The sequence below is a fragment of the Melampsora larici-populina genome (assembly GCF_000204055.1).
Source record: "Melampsora larici-populina 98AG31 unplaced genomic scaffold MELLAscaffold_10, whole genome shotgun sequence".
Classification (NCBI taxonomy): Eukaryota; Fungi; Basidiomycota; class Pucciniomycetes; order Pucciniales; family Melampsoraceae; genus Melampsora; species Melampsora laricis-populina.
Window position 1 is genome coordinate 1861506 of NW_006768774.1, and position 25023 is coordinate 1886528.

General features: G+C 40.6%; 6 protein-coding genes across 6 annotated transcripts; 1 reads left to right on the top strand and 5 right to left on the bottom strand.

The window, feature by feature from the left end:
- Window positions 1-6132: 6132 nt before the first annotated feature.
- MELLADRAFT_61660 (uncharacterized protein) lies at window positions 6133-6981 on the bottom strand (the record flags this gene model as incomplete). The annotated part of the gene is made up of 1 exon (XM_007407784.1): window positions 6133-6981. One exon carries the CDS (start codon window positions 6979-6981, stop codon window positions 6133-6135), a length of 849 nt encoding a protein of 282 aa, XP_007407846.1.
- Window positions 6982-8309: 1328 nt separating this feature from the next.
- Window positions 8310-9644, top strand: MELLADRAFT_74478 (uncharacterized protein; the record flags this gene model as incomplete). Its single annotated transcript, XM_007407778.1, has 5 exons — window positions 8310-8709; window positions 8782-8839; window positions 8918-8970; window positions 9051-9129; window positions 9209-9644. 5 exons carry the CDS (start codon window positions 8492-8494, stop codon window positions 9365-9367), a joined length of 567 nt encoding a protein of 188 aa, XP_007407840.1.
- A 469-nt stretch (window positions 9645-10113) lies between these two features.
- Window positions 10114-13792, bottom strand: MELLADRAFT_104763 (uncharacterized protein; the record flags this gene model as incomplete). Its single annotated transcript, XM_007407783.1, has 18 exons — window positions 10114-10133; window positions 10228-10406; window positions 10476-10500; window positions 10587-10618; window positions 10697-10713; window positions 10787-11015; window positions 11121-11188; window positions 11265-11484; window positions 11552-11599; window positions 11686-11703; window positions 11785-11850; window positions 11913-11953; window positions 12035-12055; window positions 12293-12449; window positions 12520-12626; window positions 12703-13255; window positions 13462-13483; window positions 13786-13792. The coding sequence occupies 18 exons, from the start codon at window positions 13790-13792 to the stop codon at window positions 10114-10116; spliced, it is 1830 nt and encodes a 609-aa protein (XP_007407845.1).
- A 1837-nt stretch (window positions 13793-15629) lies between these two features.
- On the bottom strand, window positions 15630-17182 carry MELLADRAFT_71374 (uncharacterized protein; the record flags this gene model as incomplete). The annotated part of the gene is made up of 2 exons (XM_007407782.1): window positions 15630-16038; window positions 16122-17182. The coding sequence occupies 2 exons, from the start codon at window positions 17180-17182 to the stop codon at window positions 15873-15875; spliced, it is 1227 nt and encodes a 408-aa protein (XP_007407844.1).
- Window positions 17183-17683: 501 nt separating this feature from the next.
- On the bottom strand, window positions 17684-19252 carry MELLADRAFT_47703 (uncharacterized protein; the record flags this gene model as incomplete). The annotated part of the gene is made up of 6 exons (XM_007407781.1): window positions 17684-18468; window positions 18570-18601; window positions 18678-18705; window positions 18784-18828; window positions 18896-19096; window positions 19168-19252. 6 exons carry the CDS (start codon window positions 19180-19182, stop codon window positions 18031-18033), a joined length of 759 nt encoding a protein of 252 aa, XP_007407843.1.
- A 2013-nt stretch (window positions 19253-21265) lies between these two features.
- MELLADRAFT_104766 (uncharacterized protein) lies at window positions 21266-22160 on the bottom strand (the record flags this gene model as incomplete). Its single annotated transcript, XM_007407780.1, has 5 exons — window positions 21266-21486; window positions 21548-21592; window positions 21666-21757; window positions 21831-21896; window positions 21994-22160. 5 exons carry the CDS (start codon window positions 22158-22160, stop codon window positions 21266-21268), a joined length of 591 nt encoding a protein of 196 aa, XP_007407842.1.
- Window positions 22161-25023: the final 2863 nt, after the last annotated feature.

Consider the following 25023-nt stretch of genomic DNA (forward strand, 5'->3'; position numbering starts at 1 on the left):
CAGCTACCCACGCCTAGTCATGATGATTTTTCTTGGACTTCAAATATGTCACAAGGTGAAGGCTTTGATGTTGTTTATTGTTTCCAAAAGTTGGGTGACGGACTTGTTTTTGACCCCACTAAGAAAATACCTGGTTTTGATACAGCCAAGTTGAGAATGATTTCTTTTTAGAAAGTGCATCATGGTGCAAAACTTGGGTCTATGTTGACCAAGTTTTGTTTCTCTGCGCATTTTGAGAATATAAAACCTGTAAGAACCTTTTTTGGTTGGTTTTGACTCTGCAGCAACACAAATCTTTGAAAAAAGAAGTTAATCATTTTCAAATTGGCTGTATCTCCCCACCTGTGCATGAGGCCTGTATCTGTTCAACAATCACCTGGAGCACATGATAGAAAGTAGAATCTGGGCTTGTGCCCAGAATCATTTTGGCTATAAATTTGGATTTTCTGCAGGATTCAAATTTACAGCCAAAAGAATTCTGGGCACAAGTCCTGGCACATGGATCAGAAACTGCTTTGAATCCCCCAATGGTATCTGGTTTTGATATTTTGGACAAGCAGAGATTATGTACACCACCATGCAAATAGAAACATCAAAGATGCTATCACAGATTTAGATGATCAAAAGCCAGTCATTGGAGGAGTGGGACTGTTTATTTCAAATGAAGGAGCCCATGAGATGCGGGCACTTGGCATGTATATTCCACATTGATGAGAAGATACCCACAAGTATCATTGAGATGTATGATTGCAATGCAAAACACATCAAAGAGTTGCATGAACCCCATTGCATCCTTTACTGACAATTTCTCAAGAGCAGGAAGACCAGATTATGGCAGTTTTGACAGGTAATTGTAGGGCTTGGATTTATCACTCTAGGTGTTGCAAAACTATATATGGCTGTTCTATGGATTTGAGGTTAGGGATACTTTTACATTCAGGACATAGACAGAGAAATATTTTCAATATCCATTGACCAGTCAGAATAATTTGTATCATAGTAGAGCCCAAAACAATCATGCTTGATAACAATGGGAATAACCCAGGAACAGCACAAAATCACAACTGAGGTACTTATTCGGATTGGTACCCTTCTTCAGAATCAGGATGGTCTGTGCCGCTTGTCAAATTAGCACTGGTAATCTTCCACTCCGAACCTTTCTTCTTGAGAATCATCTTGAGGGAACCATCACAACAACTACAATCTTGACTGAAAGCCATGTCAACCTCATTGTCATATGTCCTAATTTCACCTGTACCAAAATAAAGAATAAGTTGCATATTGTTGGTTAGATGTGAATTTGTGGCTTACACAAAAACTTTTCCATGGAAGTTTGATAATGACCACTTTGTGCATTATTGATAAACTCTGCTGATCTCAAAAGGATATTCATAAATTGGATTATTCTATAATTTCTTGTTTCTAAGGAAACTTGCCTTGCACTCCAATTTTCACTCGATCAACTTTGATATCTGCACCAGTTGCAATAATATCTGTCAGGCTTTTTTGAGTTTCATAAGGATATTTCCCAAGAACCTTTGAGAAGATGCTGTTTACAACATTATAGACTTCTGGTTCCAATCCTATAACATCCCAAGATGAGCTAGCTAAGAACCAGAATTAATCTCATGTAGAAACTCACCCTCATGTGTGAACCAAGGATTTGGAACTGCTGGTTGATTCAGTGAATGTGAATCTAGTGAATTGATTGAATCTATATCTAGAAGTGGTCTGTGTAGTGAAGCCACAACAGAGAGAATCATTGGAAAGGAGAGTGCTATGTGAAAACAGATGTTGACCATATTGATATGAGTGTAAGATTAAACACTTTATTTTGCCTTATGTTGAGAAAAATTGGGTCAAAAAGATAGCTCTCTTTACATTGACATTGTGGCTCACAGCCACCATTCTCAAACCTTTCTTCACAAATTTCTCTTACAAGTGTTGATCACATACATAACACTGCATGTAGATAGCTCACATTGTATTTGAATAAAACCTGGGTCATTAAAACTTTTCATATTGTGACCCCCAATCTGAAGCTCTTCTGAAACCTCTCTTCATAGATATCTCTTACAGGTGTTGATCAAGTATGTGAAGCTGTGTATAGGTAGCCCATATTTATTTCAAAAAAATAGGGTCATTGACCATCTTTATATTGTGTCTTGCAATCCAGAAGACTCTTGAAACTCTTCTCCACAAATCTCTCTCACAACTGTACATTTGATATCTGTGTCAGTGTGTTGTGTTGTGCAGTTTACTTTGAGGAAGCAAGGGAGATCATATATACAGCCGTTTCAAGAAAAATTGACAACTTTTCCTTGAAGAAAGGTGTCTCCGCAGTGGGTAAAAACTGAGAAAAAACTTGATTACAGGTTTAATCTTTTCTGTATTCTTTCAATTAGCGGAGAGACAAAACCAAGTGAGAGAAAAACCCTAGGTTTTGCACGTTGACAAGATTTTCAAAAGAATCAATCTTTGTTGAAACGGCTGTACTTGTTGAAAAGTAAACAAAACCCTGACATGGTGTATGTGACACCTTGCAAATGCCGCCAGTGTGCATTATTTTTATATACCAGGTGGGTTGGCCCTTAATGAAGTGAACTAAGTCAGCAGACATGCATCATCTGAAGTTGATGATAGAAGGATTATGGCAGGCCATTATGTCTTGTAGATTAAAGTCAATTGTGTGAGTTACATTTTGGGACCATACAAGTCAGCTGGTGGGTGTACCTTTACACAAAGGGGCAAAAGGCAGAACACTGTATTGTTGAATAAAAGGAAAACAAGTTGCTAATTGAAAATATCATGTGTACCATCATCTGTCATCACATAGGCTCTTAGATAGTCAGAATGTTTGAGATTGGATGCTCTAGCTGTGTTGGGTAGACAATTTGAGAAATTGAAAAGATTGAATCCTACAGTCAAATTTTTCACAACAGGTAAGAAATGGAAAGCAGACAATCCATTGTCATACTGCAAGTAAATGATAGCCCAAGAAGGATATTCATGGCATGATATCCCTCTTTGCCAAAATCTTCCATTTTGTGGGAGTCCTGCAGTGATATTTATGGTAAAAATGGCTGCCCCTCACCCTATTCCCACCTTTGGTAGTGGTCTCCAGGTTTATAAATGTGCTGTACCCACCAGGTGAGAGGTGTCTTAAACACCACCCACCATCAAAATATGATATCTTTATATAAACATTTTGACATGTGTAGATTTATCTTCCATCCCTCATAAGATCTTGATCTTCCATCCCCAATAAGATCTTGATCCTCAATCACTTCCAGAATGAAATTGGGCAAGCCTCAGGATATACAAATTAACAGTTGATTTCCCTGGTTGTGTATTACTCAAATCAATACTTGAACCATTGTGATACAAAAACTAGCAGCAGGAAGCTACACAGCATAGTCTACCCTGCTGAAGTCCCTGCAACTCAATCCAGGAGTCAAATATTTGTTACAGGATGCCTGTTGCTGTTATCGTAGACTGTTTACCACCCATCTCCCTGCTTTTCTCACAGTAACAAAGTAACAAATACCCTACCAGTATTGGTGATGTAATTGTAACAGAATTGAATACAAAGTATGAGTAATTCAATATGTTGTAAATTGATTTCAGTTACACTACCCAATTGTGGTCCCAGCAGTGTTGTGTAAGTCAATACTTTATCAAGTATTGTAATTGAGAGCAGCAAACCTACTCAATATGGACAAGAACCAGTATCAAAAATTTTGCAAGCCCTGTGGAGTGCTCAATAGAGTCAAAAAATTGGTCTAGAATTGATATTGTAACTGCATGAGAGTTACATTACCAAGCCTGAACCTCAATGGTATCAGATTGTCCAGTTACAGTGGTACCAACCCTGTGCCAGCAACGCACTGCACCACAGCAAGCATGTTTTTTGGTGTGTTGCTCCACAACACACAACAAAACCTAGAAGCAGACACTGCGCTGCGGTAAGTACAGCAACAACCAAAGGTAAGCTTGGGTTGCGCGGCACCATGATGGCCGCACAACGCAACAGATGTTGTTGCGGCCAAAAAAAAAATGTTGATTTGATGCATCTTGTTGCGTGGCAGGTCAGGCCGCAACCTCAAAATTGATTCCTTGGTGTGGTGTGGTCAGAAAAACCGCAACGCAAGCGCAATGCAGCATGCAACACCTGTGTTGCTGGCCCAGGGTTGGTGGTATCACTACAAGGAAGATAAGGGTTTCCAGGCAGAGAATAATAATAATAAAACACAAAAATCTGTAGAGGAAATGAGACAAACTATTATATTCCCAAGTTCAAGACCATCAATATGAGTATTTTTCATAATTTTAGTGCAATTATTGATTGATTTACTAAAAGAAACCCTTCAAGATTATCTCATTACCATCTGTAATGACTGTCTCAATATCAGGGCCAAAGGTTGGAATTCAGGCCTAAATTTTCAAGTATAATTTTGGATTTTTCAAACTCGTGTAATTTGACAATCCCCCATTGAACAGGTTTGGATGTAGCTCTTTCCAATGCTGAATCCCAATCTTCAAGTTCTATTCAGAAATCAGATTTTTGGCTAGCCTAACAAAGAAGTTATGAGGGCCAAATTTCAATTTTGGCCCCGTTTTCAAGAGTCATTTCAGGTGGTAATGAGAGAATTGTGGAGGGTTTCTTTTAGTAAATCAATCAATAATTGCACTAAAATTATGAAAAATACTCATATTGATGGTCTTGAACTTGGGAATACAATAAAATGTTTTGTATTTCTGGCTTGTTTCCTGGTCACCACAGATTTTTGTGTATGCTTATCTCTGTTTTCTGCCTGGAAAACATATGGGTAGTGTATTCTGTCCCAAATTCAATACCCAGAATTGACAACACATTACCAGTATAGTATATGTTGCTGTGTTGCTTGCTGTGTACCCCAATGATTTACTTGGAATATTACTCAAACAATGTATATCACAAAGAGGAGGATGGGAACTCACCATAAATGCCTCTTGTCTGCTGCATTTCCGAGACTCAGATACTGAACTGTTTTGAAAACATTCAGCAGCACTTTGCTGATCCTTGGTCCTTTTTGGTGGATTCAGACAAATCTAGGAGAAACATAATGAAGTTTTAATGTAACTCCTTTAGCCTGATGTCAACTTTTGAAATCTGCACAGACAAGGGAGAAATAGAGAAAATTCTAGGATGTGATGTTATGACAGAACTGAGACTTGCACCCCTGGATCTTCAGCCCAAAGACTGCCAGGACCAACAGTGGTGATACTAGGTTTGATGTGAATGCTTTGGGTAGTTTTGTAGACAAGCAAAGATGTTTCTACCATGTACCAAACTTTGGATTACCAGTGTGCACAGCAGGTCCCCAGTGAAATGGGGGTCTTGGATGATGGAATGTGATTGGTTTGCAAGGGTATTGTTCTCGGAATCAGGAGATATAAACACCAATTGCCCAGGGGGAAGCAAGTCCACAGATCTTGTATCACAAGCACTTGCTTGGAATTTCAGTTTGGACAAGTCAACACTTGAAATTACCCAGCAAAACCTGTAATCATGCGTTGTGCACAATCAACATCTTAAGCACAATTCAAGTGATGACCTCGTGGAGCACCAAAGCGTATGGGGAAGATTAGAGTTGATTTACATACATACACGGACATATACCTACAATGAAATCATTCTCTGTTGACAATACAACAGCTTTCATCTTTGGTAAGTAATCAATTAAGCTGCTTTGTTTTCTCAAAGAGAGTTCAGGGTTTCCAACGTTTCTTAAGTAAGCATGATACTGGCCAGCTAAGTCCGTATGGGCCTCAAACAGCAGTGATGACTGTTCCAATAGAAATCTTGGATGATTATGTCTATGCCAAGCATGCAGGCGGTCCCCCGAATCCAATGAGCCAGAATAAACTTCTTGAAGCAACGCCAGGATTGAATGTAGCCTATATATAGTGGCCTGAAAGTCGACCTGTTATGTACAGAGGAGGGAGTTTATCGTTACGAGATTTTAAGGAGTATCAAGAGATTAAGTGTTTCGTGAATAAAAACACTAACCAAGGTGTCTCAGTAGGATTCGGAAAGGAATGCTTAGGTCCAGATTCGTAAAGAATTGATTGATACGTTGTTCCGTTTGCTCAAGATATCGATATTTCAAATACGAACAGAGCAGGCGCATAGAACCGATCTCCTTCCGGTGCCTGCTCGTCAACCCACAACATAGCGTCTGTCATCATCGCTTTCTCAATAGCGTTACGCGTCCGATCAACTGTCCATCTTGTTGCTTTAGCCAAATCTGCATGAGTTGTATATCCCCGATCGTCTGGTCTGGAGAGAATCGAGTCGAAGACTTCTAAGGAATCACTATCTAATTCAACAGGCACCGATCTAACGAATTTTTTCTCTCCAATATTGATGATCTTGTATCCTGATCCAAGTGGCTCAAGTGCTTTGATCGCCCTCGCAACATCCGATTCGCTCACTTCGCCTTCGAGAAGTTCAGTCAATTTGTTCTTTTTCGTTTGAATCTTCTTCTTGGTAGTCGAGTCCGGTTCTGATCGATCTTCAGTCAATGGAGCTTGCGATGGAAGACTTCGAAGAGATCGGAGACTATGGATGAGGTCTTCCATTCCCACTAGGCCTCCATTTCGGTCGCGTGTAGCTAAACATATGTCTACTACCTGTACCGCTAATTCGAATGTCCAATCTCCAATTCCAACCCAATCCCATAATCCTTTACGTCCACCACATAGCGGATCTACTCCAAGTTCAGCACACATTCTCGAGAATGTCGCTCGAAATTCGGGCTCAGATCGGATTCGATGACCATGTTTCAATGCAAAAGCTTTGAGGGCAGCTTGGAAGGTAGATAACTGAGCTTGAAGGTTTGTCAAAGTCGCAGCCGAGAGTGATTCGGAAAGAGTAGAATAGGAGGCACTGGTAGCAGAGGTGCGTTCGAGAGATGATATTCCTACTGCTCGTCGCATGCTGAAATTGCTAGAATATTGAAAGATGAATCGGTGGTTGGAAATACACCACATCTCATTATCTGGCACCATCAGTCTGATGTAAAATCAGGTGGTGGGCGCGGGTTTTGGAGGTTGGGACGTGCCCGTGGGCGAGCTGTTCAATAGGGCGCGCCCACAAAATGGGGAGCGTCTCGGCGCGCCTTTTGGATAAAATTCCTTTCGGAACTCGGTGTAACCAAAAACCATTGCGTTCGTGTGGATATTGAGCCTGAGATTACTATCGGAGAAATTGGTTATTCGAAAATTAGTCCAATTGCCGCAAGATTTTGAAGGGCTATTGATTTTTGTCAGTTTTTTGCTTTTGGTAAACTAGAGAATATATGAGCATGCCCGCAACAGTTGAACCATGACAGTGATTAGGTAACATCAATTGTAAGTACTATGCAATTCCAATGAATCAATACTGATTTATTACCATCAGAGGAATCAAAGAATTTATCAAATTGTAAAACATGCAATTATGAATGGGATGGATTTGATGGTCAATGTGATTAGAAATGTTATTGAAAGATAATGTTTGGTTAAAATACTATTATTGGTTCTTTAATTTTCATTGTGTTAGTTTTTCCTGATTCACTTTGAAGGTCGATGGGGTGATATGAATTGAGATAAGCAAGATTGTTGAATTTTCTCATTTAATTCTTTAATCATCAATCAATTGAAGAATCTTGCAAGAGTGATATAAGTTCAACTAAAAAATCACATGAACAAGCATGCCATAAAATCTGTGAGGCTGCAAACAATACATAATCCAGTGTTTCCATGAATGGAATTGAGCTGTTCACTGCCAGTTCTATTCATGTCTTGCACAGAATTTGCACAAAACTTGAGGAAACTTGCACAAGTTTTTGCACAGGCAAAAAAAATGTAGCGTGCTGCGTGACTCAGACTCAAGGTCCCACGTCAAGCATGTGATGAATTGTCACTTCAATTTCTGAGTGTGCACTCCGAGCACCTCGGGGTGCCCTATTCAACCATTTGAAGTGTCGAATAGAATGTACCATACAGCCGCTTCTAGCGTCGAGGGCCCTATCTCGACTCATCTCATTCATCTCCCGATTTTGGTAACCCAAAATCGGCAAGTCCCCAAGAAATTTTTTGAAATTTCATACATTGAGTTTACAAATGGAGATCTGAGCAAATGTATGTACACTCGTTCTCTACTTGACAAAGGCTCACGCTGTCGCTGGTCTTTGTTCAATTTAGCATCATTCGATCTTGCCACGATGTATTAAATTCATGTCTATTTATTTACAATCTATTCTTGGAAACTTGTAAAAAGAGGAGTCATGACTCATGACTCATATCTGTGCTCGCCGAAGCTTGAAAGTGTTGGTCTTTTAACTCCAGGGTCATTTCATCTCCCAGGTTCACCTTCATCTTCCTTCATATTTCAATTTCTTTCTACTATCTTAAAATCAACTGATCATTCACCTGGTCCAGCATATCCATCATAGGTTTTTTCATCATGAAATCATTTGCTTTATTTGGATCAGTTCTACCACTTGTGTTATCTGTAATGGGGTCTTCCGATTCCATCCGTAGCTTGGAAGGTCGCGGTTTGACTGATCTGGAACCGGAGCGCGCAAGTGAACTTATCAAACGCTCCACATCGCCGCCCAACGTTATAGTGTGTAATACCGCCGTAGCAGGGACTATGTACTCTGATATGAGAGACATTAACAAGTTAGTCATCAACTTCCATGAATTTGCACAAATGTTGCGGCGTGTTGATTGACTTGTATGTGATTCGATCAGAGTCGTCACATACGCAGTTCAAGAGCATGTACCATGTGCTTATTTCAGGAGTGTTCTTGTGAGTGGAAGGTCTGATAAGCCTACCGAGAAGCTAGATCTTACTAACTGGACTGACTGGTTGACCCATCTCTTACAGTTCATAGTTTATGATTGGAGTACGGGTGATATACAACCGGCCGCGTTTCAATAGTAAGTTACCAATGTGATGTCTTCAATCCCAAACCTGTCATTCGAACTCAACGATAACGGGTGGTTCTTTATATGTTTAGTTCAAGTGCAAAAGATGTTAAGAATCAGGTTGGTAGCTGGATCAACGACGGGTGTGATGTTGCGCACCCAGTGAAACGTGTAAGTCTTACTGTTCTCTCTTACTTTATGAAAATGAATCCCTAACTTTCGAATGAAAACAAACTACACCGATCGATAGAACAACAAGGAGATACCGCCGAGCCCAGATGATGGACTTGCATTCAACACCGGTTGGCTGAACCCGTTTATCGAAGACCTCCATGTTCAAACATGCCCAGATGACGTCTTACAAACAACTCTCGAAAATCTCCGAGCTCTTGGTCCACCTACCAGGTGAATGATAGTTCAACTTCATTCATTGTGAATATTACACTTTTATCAACAAGTGTTCAAGTCGACCGTAGAACGCCAGAGTAGTTATCTGTAGTGATCCTCACTTTTGCAAGAGACTTATCTTTCTTCACATGAAGCTTTTCGCTCTCAAGATGTTGTTTTTCTCTCATACCCCGTCCGCGCTGCAAGAAAGATGCGCAAGGACCATTGTAAATGCTGATAGTGATATTTTGCATCACTTAGAAATATAAGCATTTGTGATAAGTGGTGAAAGTAACCAATATCTTTCATTGTTGCAGTCAATTTCGAATAGTGACAAAAAAATTCCTTCAATTGCGAGAAGGGATCACTTCCATGTGAGACAAGCTGTGATGTAAAAGTCTTCACCAATGAATGACAGGAGTGTTGCAATTTTACCATTTTCAGTGAGAACGTCTCTATTCAGACTCATACCAAATTCAAACACAAATCGGTCAAGGGATCTTTGTAAACAAAACAGACTACAATAACATGAGAATAACATGAATTGGATACAAACATTCAATCAAAACAGATCTACTTCATTTTCTTCAATAATTTCTCACCCACTGGGTATAATTTCAAACCTCATCAAAACTCCATATATAAGAAAACAAAACCTATCAAGTAAATTTCAATCGTTTCATAAGAAGAATATCAAGATGATTATGTTTTTTGAATTCTTCTTTGTTGGATGTATTAGGCAATGGAAATGAAAACCAAATGTATGCATCAAGCAATATACCCGAACCCTAATCGACCAGAAAGAAGAGAAACATCAAATTCTCATATCTCGAAAGAAAAGTTACGAAAGATTTTGAAACATAAAAATGAGAGGATATATACCTGATGGAGTTCTACGTTGATGAGCATAATAAAGCGATAGTAAACCAGCAACTGTACCAGCTGTGAGTCCTGCGCCGAGATTGATCGCACATCCGAGTGTCCAAGCAGGTCCAGTACGATCAGGGAAAAGAAATGCAGCTACAACACTCAGTGCTTGTCCAAAACTGTTTAACATTCCTCTTGAAAGTTTTAAGAAAAGTGTTAGTCATCAATGATTTCAAAGGATCATTTTGGGATGGAGAACTCACAAAGATGTGGCTCTTTTGCTTTGAGCTAAGGTTATTCGAAATTTGTCAATGATTCCACTCTTTAGTATTTTATAGGATAGTGATCGTGGCGCAAAAAACTTTATGACTTACAGCTACAATTGTTGGCAACCCACGAGAGCATTCTGTTTGAGTGAAAAAGCGAAAATAGATCGTGTTCCTTATTAGATAATTTCACCGATGCAAGCAATAAATAAACCTACAAAGGTACTGCGCAGTACTAGATAAGGATAGAACTCAGACCGGATCAGATCTCAAGAAAGAGTTACATTTCACAATCAAGAATGACTTACGCCCCCGATGACAATGAAAATTGTCGCTGCGTATTTCACGCCTATCTGATGATCATGAGTGAGTAACAAAAGTGCCCATCCTACACTAGAGCAAGCAAATACAAAAACTACGAATGGTCCTCGTACTCCATAATGATCTGAGGCGATTGCCGTAGGCAACATCACTGCGAAAGCGATTGCGTAAGGTGGTACAGTTAATAACTGAGCTTGAACATCTGAAAACCCTAGCCTGAAAACAAAAGTATAAAAGGATATCACAAGGTGTAAGAAATGATCTAGTTTTCTAGTCTATGAAAGAAATGTGAATATATATCAGAAGTGGATATATACGTACGATGCCACAATTCGAGGTAAGAATCCGCTGACACTAGCAAGATTGAGGTTCATGCAACTATAAATGAGCTATGATCACATTTTCATATCAGGGACAATATCTTTCAGATGTGAAGGTTCATAAGAGCAGAGAGGAGACACAAACTGAAGAAGCGTAAACTCTCGGGTCCTTGAAAGCATCGGCTACGCCTGACCAATCAATACCGTTCTCCACTACTCCAGTCGTTGCACTTTCTTCGTTGATCCGAGTTTGAAGTAAATGTGTTTGTTTTGGATTGAGATAGGATGATCGATCGGGACGTGATGGTAGGTATCGAAAGCACAGAAATGCGAGGAGTATACTCGGACCTCCTTCAGCCAAAAAACTAATAATAGTTATTTTAGTTAAGTTATAGATGATGACCACATGATAAAACAAAACAAACTACTTACAGAATTCTCCAGTTCGACATGGGAGTTTCTATATGACCGACACCGTAACTTTCAAAATGTGATTCCAAGAAAAGCTAATAAGCTTACTGATCCAAACCTAACTTTCACGAGAGAGAGAGAGAGATAAGACGCACGCGATAAGGCCGCCAAAACTGTTCATTTCGTACAAAATTATCTTAGTGAGTCAATCAAGCAGAATATCGAAGATTGGGAACCATTGAAGAGCCACTTACGCTCCAGCTACCACTGCAGAACCAATGAACAAGGCCATCCTCTTAGACATTTCACCTCTTCGAAACCTGGAAAATTTGACCTGAGATGGTGAGCGTTGAAACCACCTGTGATAAGGAAGACAACTGACCATAAAGAATAGTAGAGCACTACACTTTGCCCAAATAATGCCTAATGTGATTTATACCACCTCATCAGATATGTGCCTGCCCAATACCACAAAGACTATGATGGAAAGAATGTTTCACTCACTTCTCCCACACCAATGAAAGCCTAAGTAACATGGATTGGATTTGGAAAGCGCGACGTGTTGTTTTGAAAGGTAAAAAATCATAAATAAAACATGGATCAGCTTTGATTCAGCAAATCCAATATTTTGATCGTATCAAGTGATAGGCGAGGAGTAAAAGTACTCCGATTGATGGATTGGCCAAATATGTGAACTTCAATCCATTCCTTATCCTGTAATTTTCCCAATATCATGAAAATGCGTTATGAAATGAGCTTAACTCGACAAATCATCAATTGCCAATAAGTATGACAAGCAGCCATAGAGCTTGATGCAAGGCTCCAAATCAATACGCCTATTGACATAGATGTACTAGGTAGGATTACTTTAGAAAGTAATGTTCCGGGTATGGAAAAGATAATATAAGTGAAGAAGAAACTTGAGAGTGATTGAAAAGTAGTGAGTCAGTCAGCTTGAATCATTGATAGATGGTTTAGTCGTCACATACCTGCAAAGTACGAGCGAATAATGGAGGTCTCTGTTTCCCAACGCATCATCTCGTAAATGGTATAAGAGTGCGTTTCCAAGATTTCCACGATTCAGGTAAGCGGATAACTGAAGAGGACCAATTCGTTAGCTCATCAAAAATGGCTTCTGAATGGATCAACATCCAAGATTTATGAAAACTCACATATAGTAAAGCGGTTAATGGTAAAATCCGAATATCCAATCGATTTAAAAGTGCTCGATATTGATTCTCTTCATCCGGTTCGAATACATCTTCAACCTTCTCCTTTTCCCATCCAACTTCGGCATCTACAACAGTCTTCGCCTCACTCTCCATTGTACCAGCTGTATTTGGTCTTCTAACCAAAGTGATTCTTTCATTAGGTGTAGGTGAAGTTAATCGAGTGATCTCAATCGTCGGATGAGTTGGAGTTCGATTCCAAAATCGAAGTGAGGTAGGTGACATATTATCTCGGTTTGATGTAGAAGGAGTCTTGGGATGATTTGAGCTTATTGGAGTCACCCTTGGTTTTGAACTCAAATCATCTACATCAAGCCTGGGATTTGGCATTGAAGACCACAGCGAAACTAACTCTCCTGCGTTAGTGCTAATGCTGCTATTTACCGCTGTTTTTCCTATCAACCCTCTGAATGTAGCTGTGTGATTATGTTGAGACCACAGATCAGATGCCGAAGAAGCGATTAAGGCCACAGAATTGACGTATGTAACCCGAAGCCTGTAAGTACAAGGTCGCTTTCCACAGGCTTTTCGGATGATCTAGAGTCTAGGATATAATAAATGTACCACCAATGTGTGAATTCTGAGCTCTTCTTAAAATGGATTGGATTTTACCATCAAAATGGTCGGAGATAAAAAGAAACACAAACTTTGACTCGCTTGACCACACAAAAAAAATGTGTATGAGAATGATTTACTACACACCACAGCTGCTTGACTGCATGCACTGTGAAATGGAGAAAGGATGGAACGTGATGAGGTTGTGAGTATGTAAATGTATGGAATCGAAAGAAGACTCGAAGTTTTTGTAAATAAAGCGTCGAGACTGAGATCGATCAAAATGATAGCATCCAACGGTTTGCAAGTTGGTCAAGAGCTGTTATCAGAAAGGAATGAAGGACTAGGAAATCATGTAAATCGGACTTCAATCTCAGAGTCAGTCAAACTAAACAAAATCAAATCTGGGTTTTATTTAAGAGGTCGTCTGAAAGGAATGGTACTCAATGATGACTTGCTATCTCAACTTACCAGTCATCAAACTGAATCAAAAAACATCACAAAGATTCGAAGCGTTCATTCGATTTGAGGATGAGAAGAAAGTGAATCGGTTGGGTTGTTTAAGGCGCCCTTTGTTTATGTAACCAGACTGACGACAACCCCAAGTGTTGGTTTCGATGACCGAGCAAATGATTTCTTAAGATTCGGTGGGTCAAAGTGGATTTTCTTCGCGCCAGAAAGCCAAATTACACATCAGGAGATGATTAACTTTCACTTTATTTTCTAATATGTATGTCCTCCTGACTTTAATAAGAAAGTCTCAACCTACAGAAGACCTTCCAGTTCTATGGTTATCCCCAAAGAGCTATCAAAAGAATCTGCAATCGATTTCTCAGCCTACATACTCAATTTACAACCAGCAATGCCCCGTTTGTCGTACGGAGGAATTTCTAGATTTTTGCTATTCTCATCCCAGAGCTCACCATGTATGTATGTGTTTCCTACCTCCAAAAACTGTCACGCACCGTCCAGGACTATCACGAAGAGTAGGGAAGAATTCCAAAACTTGTTGTTGTTTGACCCAACTTTGTACATGATTGGTTATTTGGGATATGTCTAGGATATAGACTTTATTCTCGTACAATCAATAAACACAAACTGAGCTTTGAATTGTCATGATCGAGTCAGCACATATTTGCAGCAGTAAAAGCCACCTCTCAAATCCAACAACCCATAACCACTTTTGAGGTGAATGTTTCAACTTTTACCCTTTCAAGCCCGAATGTTACTTGGATATGTTGATCATGAGCTCAGTGTATTGAATGATATGTAGACAAGTCATCATACTGGAGAATTGGTTGCATGATATACACAGTCCAAGCCAAGTGTTCATCTGAATGAGACATGCTGAACAGAAGACCAAACCATCCAGAAATTATGCAGATAGTGTGATGAACTTTGTATTTGGCATCTTCAGCCGTGATTGTATGTATTCTGATTATCAGAGTGCAACTCAAGAGCGAAAGAAGTGATCACATGCAGGAGGCAGCAGGACTCATTATGGTCATGGCTGGTTGTGGGACTCTTGATCTTTTTTTTCTATTGATGTGTCCATCAGTGATTCGAACTCTGAACACGTGTTACAGGTACATATACATAGATGTCTGCACTCCTTTCGGCCCACTTCGGTGGTGCCATACGTTAAAATTGGAACGATACAGAGAAGATTAGCATGGCCCCTGCACAAGGATGACACATGTAGTCAGAATGGATTCACCTACGGGTGAAGATTTTTTTAAGTTTATTTTCTCTGGACGGCCTTATTCTGATCTTTTGATGTCGACTCTTCCAAGAGTTTTTCGTTTACTTTCTTCCTCGAAGATGTACGGATCCAATGCACCTTTAAAAGATTTCTGAAAAACAAAAGACATGAGAGTGTTTGAAACCAGACGGTTATTGGCTGTATCTCAAGATAACTCATTTGCGAGGCAGATGAAAATATCACATTCCTCAATGCACCTCGAAGAAAAACTATCATGGTAGTTATTCTCGATTCCCTTGTATTCATCTCCAGGATACATGTCCCAAAGAAAAGAAGCAGCCGACTCTTAAAAACGTCTCTTTATTAAAAGTCCAAGTCTTTGAATTGAATTTGATGTGGATAGGCAAATTTGACCATCCAGTCTATTTGATATCTTCAGATCTTACTTTGTAGTACAATCTCATATACATGTCAGTCAGATGCTATAATTTTATAACTCGATAGTTTGTGATCAAGCATATTCATGAAACGAGGCGGGGTAACCCCTCCAGGTCTTGAAATGACTCAAAAGCTCAAGTTGGTATAGAACAGTGGGACCTTGGGCTATACATTTAATTAGTTGAATATAGTTGAAACTGACATGAGTTCTATGACACTCAGTAAGGTATCTAAATATCATTCTTTTCTATTGAAACATGACTTCAGTCTCGAGTGAATATATCGCTAGAAAAGCTCTTTTCTCATCAAAGTTTGCCGTAATTATTTTGTTGGTCGGGACAAAACCAAGTCCAGGGTCCAAAAGTACTGACTCATCATATAGGCTGGGTAATCTACCAGATTGATGTTTTTATCATCTCTATTTCCCTACATGTTTACCCTTAGGCCTTTGTTTGACAACCATCCGATTACCTCGTGGTCCAGGTCGACGAGTTCTGAGACCTTTTGCCTTCAAACCTGCTGGTGAGACAGGATGTTTGTTCGATTTCGATTTACCACGTCCACCACCAAGAGGATGATCGACCCTGAACAGATTTTAATTTCAATAGATCAGGTTTAATTCTCAAATGATGATCGATGAAAAAAAATCAAAATGAGTAAGACTTACTTATTCATAGCTACACCTCTCACTCTTGGTCGACGTCCCAGCCATCTTAGACGTCCTGCTTTGCCAAGCTTACGACCTTGCCAATGCCCATTACTAACTACACCGATGGTAGCACATGCATCCATATGAATATATCGAATCTCTCCACTCTGTAACTTCACTTGGGCGTAATCGCCACTTCCCGCACTACCTGACGAGTTACCACGTGGGTTATGACCGAGAGAAATCAACTTTCCAAACGTTCCAGCGGATCGGATCAGACTAGCTTTACTATCAGGTCGAAGCGCTACTGCATGTAAACTTGTGCCAGGTGGGATAAGTCGTAATGGTAAGAAATTTCCTGGTTTGATGGTAAGTGTACGAAGTAGACCGAGTGCAAGTGGAGAAGTAGCCACTTCAGCTGCAGAAGCGAGATCTTCTTTAGGTATCGTTTTCGAGATCACTTTGGGTTTATCAGTTGATGATGATTGAGCGGGTGTTGGTCGATCTAGAGAATCAGATTCAAGTAACCGGCGAGGAATCCCACTACGAAAACTTTGAACCATGTCTCCTTCACGTAATCCATCCGGTGCCAAAATATAGGAGAGCTCAGAGGTAGATTGATGTCGAAGAAGAGCGATATGAGCAGATCGGCCGGGGTCATACTCGATTCGAACTACATATTGCTCGCCAGGAGTACGACGATGAAAATCGACGGTACGAATTCGACGCTTGTGTCCACCACCAATATGTCTTACAGTGATTCTTCCTGTGTTGTTACGACCTCCAGTACGTTTATCGGGTATAGTGAGTGGAAGATGACATCGTCCACGGTAAAGGTGATCATTACGAGGAAGTCGTAGATGACGTAGACCAGGAGTGATAGGTTTATAAGTTTTAAAGTTCTTGTCCCCTGTGGCCTTACGCTGACCGTGAATTAAGGAAAGAGCTGATGAGGAAAAACATCGTGTGGAGTTGAGCAATGTCAAATCTTTGGTTGGTCGAAGGCCATTAGCAGGACCACTGAGAGGAGCAAGAAATGATAAGTTGATTGATATTTGTGGAAGTACGCCTCTGAGCATCTTCCGTCTTGTCACCTTGATGGTTAAGAAGTTCAAGAACCGATTGAGAGAAAAGTTGAATGGCCTGAGAACCGGAATCAATTCAGACGATCGAATGGGATACTCATCTTCATAAACCCATACTATGTATCTTTCAAACCCCATAAATTCAATTCATACCACCCACTTCTTCCTCAAATCACCCATGTCTTTCCGCTGTCTCTCATTTCACCTTCATCAATGTGTTCTTGTTCTTTCATACACAGCATCGCAGTCCTATCTTCAAACAATTTTCATTAATTTTTAGTAATGATTTTATATTGACTTGAGCTTCAGATATATTTGGGCCACTTTTGTCGGGTTTTCTACCTCTGAGTGACGACTTGCCACCTTTGTCTCTTCCGGGACAAATTTGCACATGGAGATCATGCAACACTTGTAAAAAAATTCTTTGCTTCACGCATTATTTTCTCTCCACATGATGCACTGAGAATCTGCTTCTATCAACGACATTGAATATGTAGGGTAAATGGAAAAGAAATCAAAAAAAGTATAAAGTTTATGCACTGACGATTTACTAATGTTAAGATATGAAATTGCCGTACAAGCAGAGTTCATAAAAGAAAACTCTAGAAAGGGATACCAACCAAGTCTGTGATTATGAGTTGTAAGCAGTACAAGCCTAGAAAAAAAACTGCAACGATTGAAGATGACCAGTGAAAAGTGAAGATACGATAAAAGCAAGACTACCATTGAGATCCGAACAAAAGACATGTTACATAGCTAAGAAAAAATTGTCGATAAACAGAGTACAGCCCCATTCAGGGTGGTGCACGTTGAGCTTTCATGATAAGAAGATGACAAAGACGTCAATCCAGTTCAATCACCTGGTTCTTTGGTCGCTTCCTTTGGCTACCCTCTGCGCTTGCCGTTGTAGACAATTGATTAGTGCCGCTCGTGCTGCCACGGGCCAGTGCCTCATCGGCCGCACGCTTCTTGATTGTAGGACGACTAGAGCTGGCTGATTGAGGCTGGCTAGTGCCAATGAACTCAATCTCGTCAACAACCTCGGGCAATGCCCTAGCCAGTGACGCGGGTTTTGGCCTGTTTGATTTGTTACTGGCCTGTGGACCGGGTAGGCTGGTCTTTTTTGAACGTGATGATGGAGGTCGAGCGTAAAGATTGACCCACTCTTTTGCCGTGGTCTCAAACAACGGACGATTGGAAGAGTAAAGCCTAGCGATGTCCGGTACAAGGGGATCGGCTGGGTTCGGGTCGGTCAACAGCGAGGAGATAGAAAGCAAAACCTGAAATGCACATTTGTAGTGTCAGACTCAAAACCGTAAGTAAAATTGTATAGATATGATGGCCGGAAAGGCAAGGTGGAACTTGAAATTAATACACTAACCTTGAGTACTTTAAGAGCTGGCGACCATTGATCTAGAGAACAGATGATCATCAGCGTCAATTAATGAGCATTGTTTGCCAAATAGCTTTTTCAAATTATTTGCTCAACTTTTCAAGATATCCAAGCAGATGCCTCCCTAGAGATCATTGAAAATGACAGTGTCGGTTATACAAGTCAGCGGACAAATGACTCCATAGATAGCAAATGTGCTCACCTCCGCATTAATATTCGGGTGATAGATTTTAGTCTGGAATGAAACCTAATAAACCAAAAGAATCAGTTGATAAGCGATTTCATCAACTGAGAAACTTGGCATTCTTACACACCTTGGGTGGTCGAAATGGATAATCGTGAGGTAAGATGATATTAAAATGAAATACACCGCCTTCGTAGCAAGACCCTACTGGACCAGCAATCGATCCTACCCACTCAAAAAGGTTTGAGTCTGATTTAGGACCGGCTGAAAGAATACCTTCAGGAAGTTCTTTCTTTAACTCGGTAAGCTCTCGATTGATACGTTTTAAAGTCTGAAGTGTTACAATCAAGGCTCAGTAATTGTGAAGAGCAGGGTTTGGAAAGATCAATATCTTTGCTTAACTGAATGAGAACCCATGTTAATTGAGGATGATGATAAAATCGAGGCTACTGATTTCTGGTGCTTGATAGTGGTATCGGTGTGAGTGTGATGGATGTGATGGAGATTGGTTTTCTCAAGATGGTGCTTATTTATGGGATTCGACAAGATCACATGTCCTACGAAGACATGTCATCTTAACACTACCCCTTGTGTAATACTTGACATCATGTACCCGATCACGTGCGACTCATACAGAAGACGTTATACATATGTGTTTGGCATCATGAAATGCAAACAAACAAATACTCAGAGGTACAGGAGGGTTGCTTTACAGATTTTGATGACAAATCTCTAACAAGGGTTGAGCTGACCATGGGGTTCAAGCGCTGCGGGTGCGCCAAAAATTAATTTGGAAAGTAAGCATTGGGTAAAAGGGATGAGTGTACAATTGCTTTCACAAAGGTTGACCGAGGTTTGCCCACCAAATTCAAGTGATTTGGCTTGGGATTCTTGTCAAGCTTTGTGAGATTGATGTATATGGGTAATTTGTTAGTTACTGATTGGAAGTACTTCGAGTATAAATGATTTAATTGCTAGGGGTCGGGTTATTGTTGTTATCTTACCAATTGGTAAAATGACATCCTCCTGTTTACCTTTACCTATTACCATTTATTTTGAAGCCCTCCCGTCCCACCCTGGGGATATGTTGGTAATACTTTTTATAGCTTTCTTATCATTTTGAAAAAAATGTGCAACTCCTTTCAATGACAATTTATCTAGACACGCATTTAAAAATATTATCAAAAATTACATTTCTTGTTGGTTTCCTATAAATGTGATTGCTTAAGGTTGTTGTTTGTGTTATGTTTAATACACATTCAAAATTATTCCTGTTAATTTCGCATTTTTTTGCATTTTTTCAATTCAACTGTGATTGAAGGAGGATAGGATAAATTGAGCTGCCTTCTAATTCTTGATGTAATGGTCTTATACTATAAAGTCATCGAGTCAATCTGAAAAGATCTTAATACTTTTGTACCCATTCTCTACAAGACATGCTTAATCCTCTCTTCTTGTGCTATCAAACCATGGAATTCATAATGAGATGACACTGTGTCTACGTAGTGTTCACTTGTCAACAAGAATGCACAACCCCCCTTTCTGTCTCAAAATAAGTTGGTTTGCGCTCATTGAAAAATGTACAACACACAGCCACACTAACACTCACCTTTGTTTCTTACTTGTATAAGATTAGCTTAGATATACCTATGAGTCTTCACACCCTTGATCCTGAAAATTGTCTTTTACTAGCTTACCATTGTGATTTGTGTTTCAAATGTTCTCGATATTCTCTGCCAAAGGGCAATGAAACTGACGATGTCAATTGCAACCAGACCAGCTAAACACACTGGAGGACACACAACGCTTGTTACTCGACTCTGGGGCCTTCTGGGTCGGGTTCAAGAGAATTTGAAAAATTGTTGTATGTTGTCATTGCCAGGCTCATGGTCATTGTATTGGGGCCAGTTTCTTTGAATGTGCTTAAGTAGATAGCAGGTACATTTGAAGATCAAGCATTGTATAGTAATACCAAAGCCCACAATCCTGACAGGCTCTCTCATAATCCTCGAAAAGCGACTCGCCAGTAAGTATATCATTGGACCTTATTGTGATTGGATAGTGATCGCTCAGGAATGACACATGGCAAATATCGCTTGGAGCTAGAGAATTTGGAGCATCCACACACCAGTGACGAGCGTGCCACGATTCAAAAGATCATGTAAGGTAGAAAAACATGCAATGTGAATAACATCATTGTACAGCTGATCAAGTCGAAGTTTTAAAGCATCCATACCCGCATGTCCAATTAATTAAAAACATCATTGAATTTCTGTACACAAAGTGAGAAAACAAAAATGGACAAGAAAGTTGAATAGAAAGCATATATATAAAAAGAGTGAAAATGAAACCGAAAAAAGAATTCGGGAGAAAGTTGGAACATAAGCCAACGAGTAGATTCAGGTTAGTGAACTGGATTTCCCAAACGTCCCTTGCGTCCTTCTCTGGGTAGCATAGACGAAGCGCGCACGTTGAGTCGTCATAAATTCAAGAAAGCATTTCAGACTGTGGCTTCCTTTTCTGCCATTTTGTCAACATTTTTGGCCTTTTCGGCCTTCATCACCTCCTTGAGTGGTTTGGTCCATTCAATCTTTTGCTCGCGAGACCAGAGCGAACCCATGATGACGCAGATGTATCCAATCATAACAGTTGTGATGATCCATGATATCCAAGAGAATGCCATCATCGCGCTGAATCCGCGACAGATGAAAAGATCTTGACCTATAGGTGTTTCCATCAGTAAGAATTGCCGCTCTTCGTAACGGAAACACTATTAACTTACAGGCTAGTAGGTCGTAGGTCTGTGCCGTGAGTGCACCCACGCCACCTGTCCGAATTGAAAGTCATCCTACAAATTAGATCTTTCACGTGCAAACCTGAGATGAGGTACTAGAACTAACCTAGTAGAAAGAACCACATGAAAGCCAAGAATCCCAGATCAGCTATCAAGGTATTGGTGAAGAAATCAGGCCGGACCCTCTGTGACCACACACTTTTATGCGACAAGGGAACAACGCATATCAGCTAAGATGAAAACTGCACCCTGGACAAGTGAAAATACTCACAAAAGAGGCAAGAAAAAGGCTCCCACACCACCGGTGAAAGCTAGTGCAGCTGCGGGTGGATTGTAGCTTTGATTACGATTTTGTTTATTGATTCGATTGATGTGGAAAGATGGCATGTCAAACAAAGGGAATAATGATGAATTGAAACCGGAGTGATACATACCCGCCATATTGATCTCGCTCGAATGGGACGACCACACATGAGATGATGAATAATAAGAATGAGAAAAAAGCAAGGATGAGATAAAGGGTGTGTTTGACAGCAGTAGCCGAGCGAAGGAGCTTTGGTTTAGAAGCAGCTTGAACTTCCGGTGCAGCTTGGTCAGTCATCACAATTTGGGTTGAGTGCGTAGTTGAAATTTCTTCTTTGAAGGCTGAAATTTTGTCGTTCGTGATTTGTAAAGGCGAACAAAAAATGATAGGAGATCTGCTTGCGTTTTATGGCGATGAGGGGGTGAAGGACAACAACATTCTCAATTAATGTATTCGGCACTCGACAACAGTTGTCTTAGTCCACCTGGTCGAAACTCAATTGATCCATGTGGCAAATGCTAAAAACTGTTCTTATCGAGCTCAAGAATAACATATGGAAAGAGAGCGAAAAGCATGGTGCGACTCGACTCACCGTCTGATCGAACTCGAAGAGGTTGAAGAAACCGAACCGTCCAGACAGGTGTGAAGTTAGATAGAAAGGGCTCTGCAACTGTTGTCAGGGTTCTTACCGGAGTGGTAGTGGGAACGCAGAATAGGAGGTGTGAAATTTGGAGTATCTTAAACTTTCAAAGTGAAAAGCGAAAGTAAAATAGTACGTCTTGCCAAAGGAGAGGAGGCTTGCCCGCAAAGAGGAGAGGAACCGATCGACGGTCGATAGTGAGCAAATATGCTGAAGTGCAACAAAAAATAAGATCAAGCGATGGATGGGAGTAGGACTTGTCTTAAGTGAGCTCGGTCTCAAAGAAAACTGTGAAGCGGGCAGAGGAGCAGTAATGGTCAAGAGGTGGAAGATTTAAGAAGGGTTGAACCTCAGCCAGCCAAGAACTTCAAGCGCTGCTGAACTTGAGTTGCATCGAAGCCCTTCTTGATGCTCCCGTACCGATCACGTCAAGCAGATCTTGATCAATTCACCATCTTCGACCTAAATGCTGATACGTAGTCCATTGAATCAGTCCATCTCCCACCATTAACCGATCATGATGATGGCCTGATGGCTCAACATAAAATATGGCTGCCATGAATATCACTTTGGTTCTGAAGTCACTCTCAGCACCCGCAGGAGTTCGAAGAACAAGAGTTCGCGATCAAACCTGCCATATCACTGCATGTAAGTATGAATCCATCTTATTACGCCTACCACAGCGTTTCACCATCGACCGATCCTTGAAAACATCGTCCACACAACTCAATCAACCCAACATTTCCTGTTGGGTTATGAACTGCCAGATTTACCTCACGGGAACCTTACACCCCGAACAAGCAACTGATGTGTGTTTTCGTCGGTGCGATCCCCGCTTACACAATCCGTGCCAAAATTCCTCAGGTATATCACAAAACATTGTCAAATTGTCATGACTCGGCCTAAAACGGCACCACCGAACGGAACCTGTGCTGCTGAACTCCGTAATTCCAAAGACCCGGTACAGTCTCCATAGCTCAGTGGTTTAGAGCGGCCGCCTGCAGTCAACGTGCGCGCACAGCGGCAGGTCACGTGTTCAAATCACGTTGGGGACTTTCTTTTGAACATGTTTTGAACACGTGACCTGCCATCATTTTTTTACTACATCACTCTGTCCTCTGCATCATGCTTTTTGTCAACATCAGACCAGTTGGCTAGTCAGATTTCTGCTGGTGAGTATAGTCTACTGTCTCAATATAAATTGTAAGCCAAAGTCGTCTTCCAAAAGGTTGGAAATCTCTCTCTTAGGTCACATAGACCCGGAGGGTACTGTCTCGTTTGTTGCATTCCTTGAATTGAAATTTACGCTGAACCGCGATGCTTTTTCAGAATGTGAACAATTATCGTCAATGAATGAGCATCTGCTCTGAACAAGTCACTAGGATCTTTGATCCGAACAGAAGGTTTGATCTTTGACTGATTTGATATATCAGTTTGATTGAGAGTTTCTGTTGATTTTTCCTCTGAGTGTGATGTCTTCCTCAACAGTTTTCTTTCTTTCAATGAGCAAGGATGGAAGCTTGAAGACTCTTGCTTGGAGTTTTGTGCAGAGATTTTTAATAACAAGATGATTTGGCCATTTCAATGGATTCTCAATACATTCTGGTGTAAATATATTTACGTTCTGAACAAATGAAGAGCTGAGACTTGGTATTTAACTTCAAGTGCTGAGCAGATTCTTGTGTCCTTTAAAATGGGAAAGTTGCTTGACTTTTTTTTGTGAAACAGGTGTGTATTGAGTAAGATCTGGGCCAACTGTCGTACTGAGACCAAAAGACATATGCAGGATACAAATTAGAATACAGCATGTGCCTGGCTTGGTGCCCAGATCTGTTTTGGCAGTAAATTTGAATTCTGGGCCCGGACTTTTGCCCAGAAAATCAAAATTTACTGCCAAAATTTACTGCCAAAATGTTTCCAGGCACAAAGCCGGCTTTGTATCCCACATATGTCTTTACAATGATCTGCAATGAGACTGGCCGTGATGTAACATTTTTGTGGATGCCAATGTCTTCTTGTTGATGCAGTTGTCTGTTTATATTGGACATGCACCTTTGGGTTCCCAATGTGCTGTTTTTGGCTTCAATTGTGGTGGCCTCCACAAACTCCAACACATACATATATCACCAGGACTCAGAGCACACACCATTGTTGGCTTATGATGTGATCAAAAACACTGTAGGCTGACTGAACCATAGTGGGTAATGAGGTTTTGACAAGAATGTAAGGGGAAAATGTGGTGGAAGAGGCTGATTCAAAGCTAGGGATGAAAAAGTGCACTGGGCTCTTCCACTCTCTCTCACTGGGTCTCAAGGGTGGGTATGGTGTCAAACTGTGTTTTATTTATTACGTAAATGTTTTTTTATGCTAAGCTGTTAGTTGTGTGTGAGTTCTATCACTGGTTGTCCTATTCAAACCCAAGGAGTTTGTATAGAAAACCTTAGGCTTCTTGGGGGGGCCCTCTGCCTAGTAGAGGCGGAGGGAGGTAGGACACCAGTGACAGTTGACGGGAGATTGCTG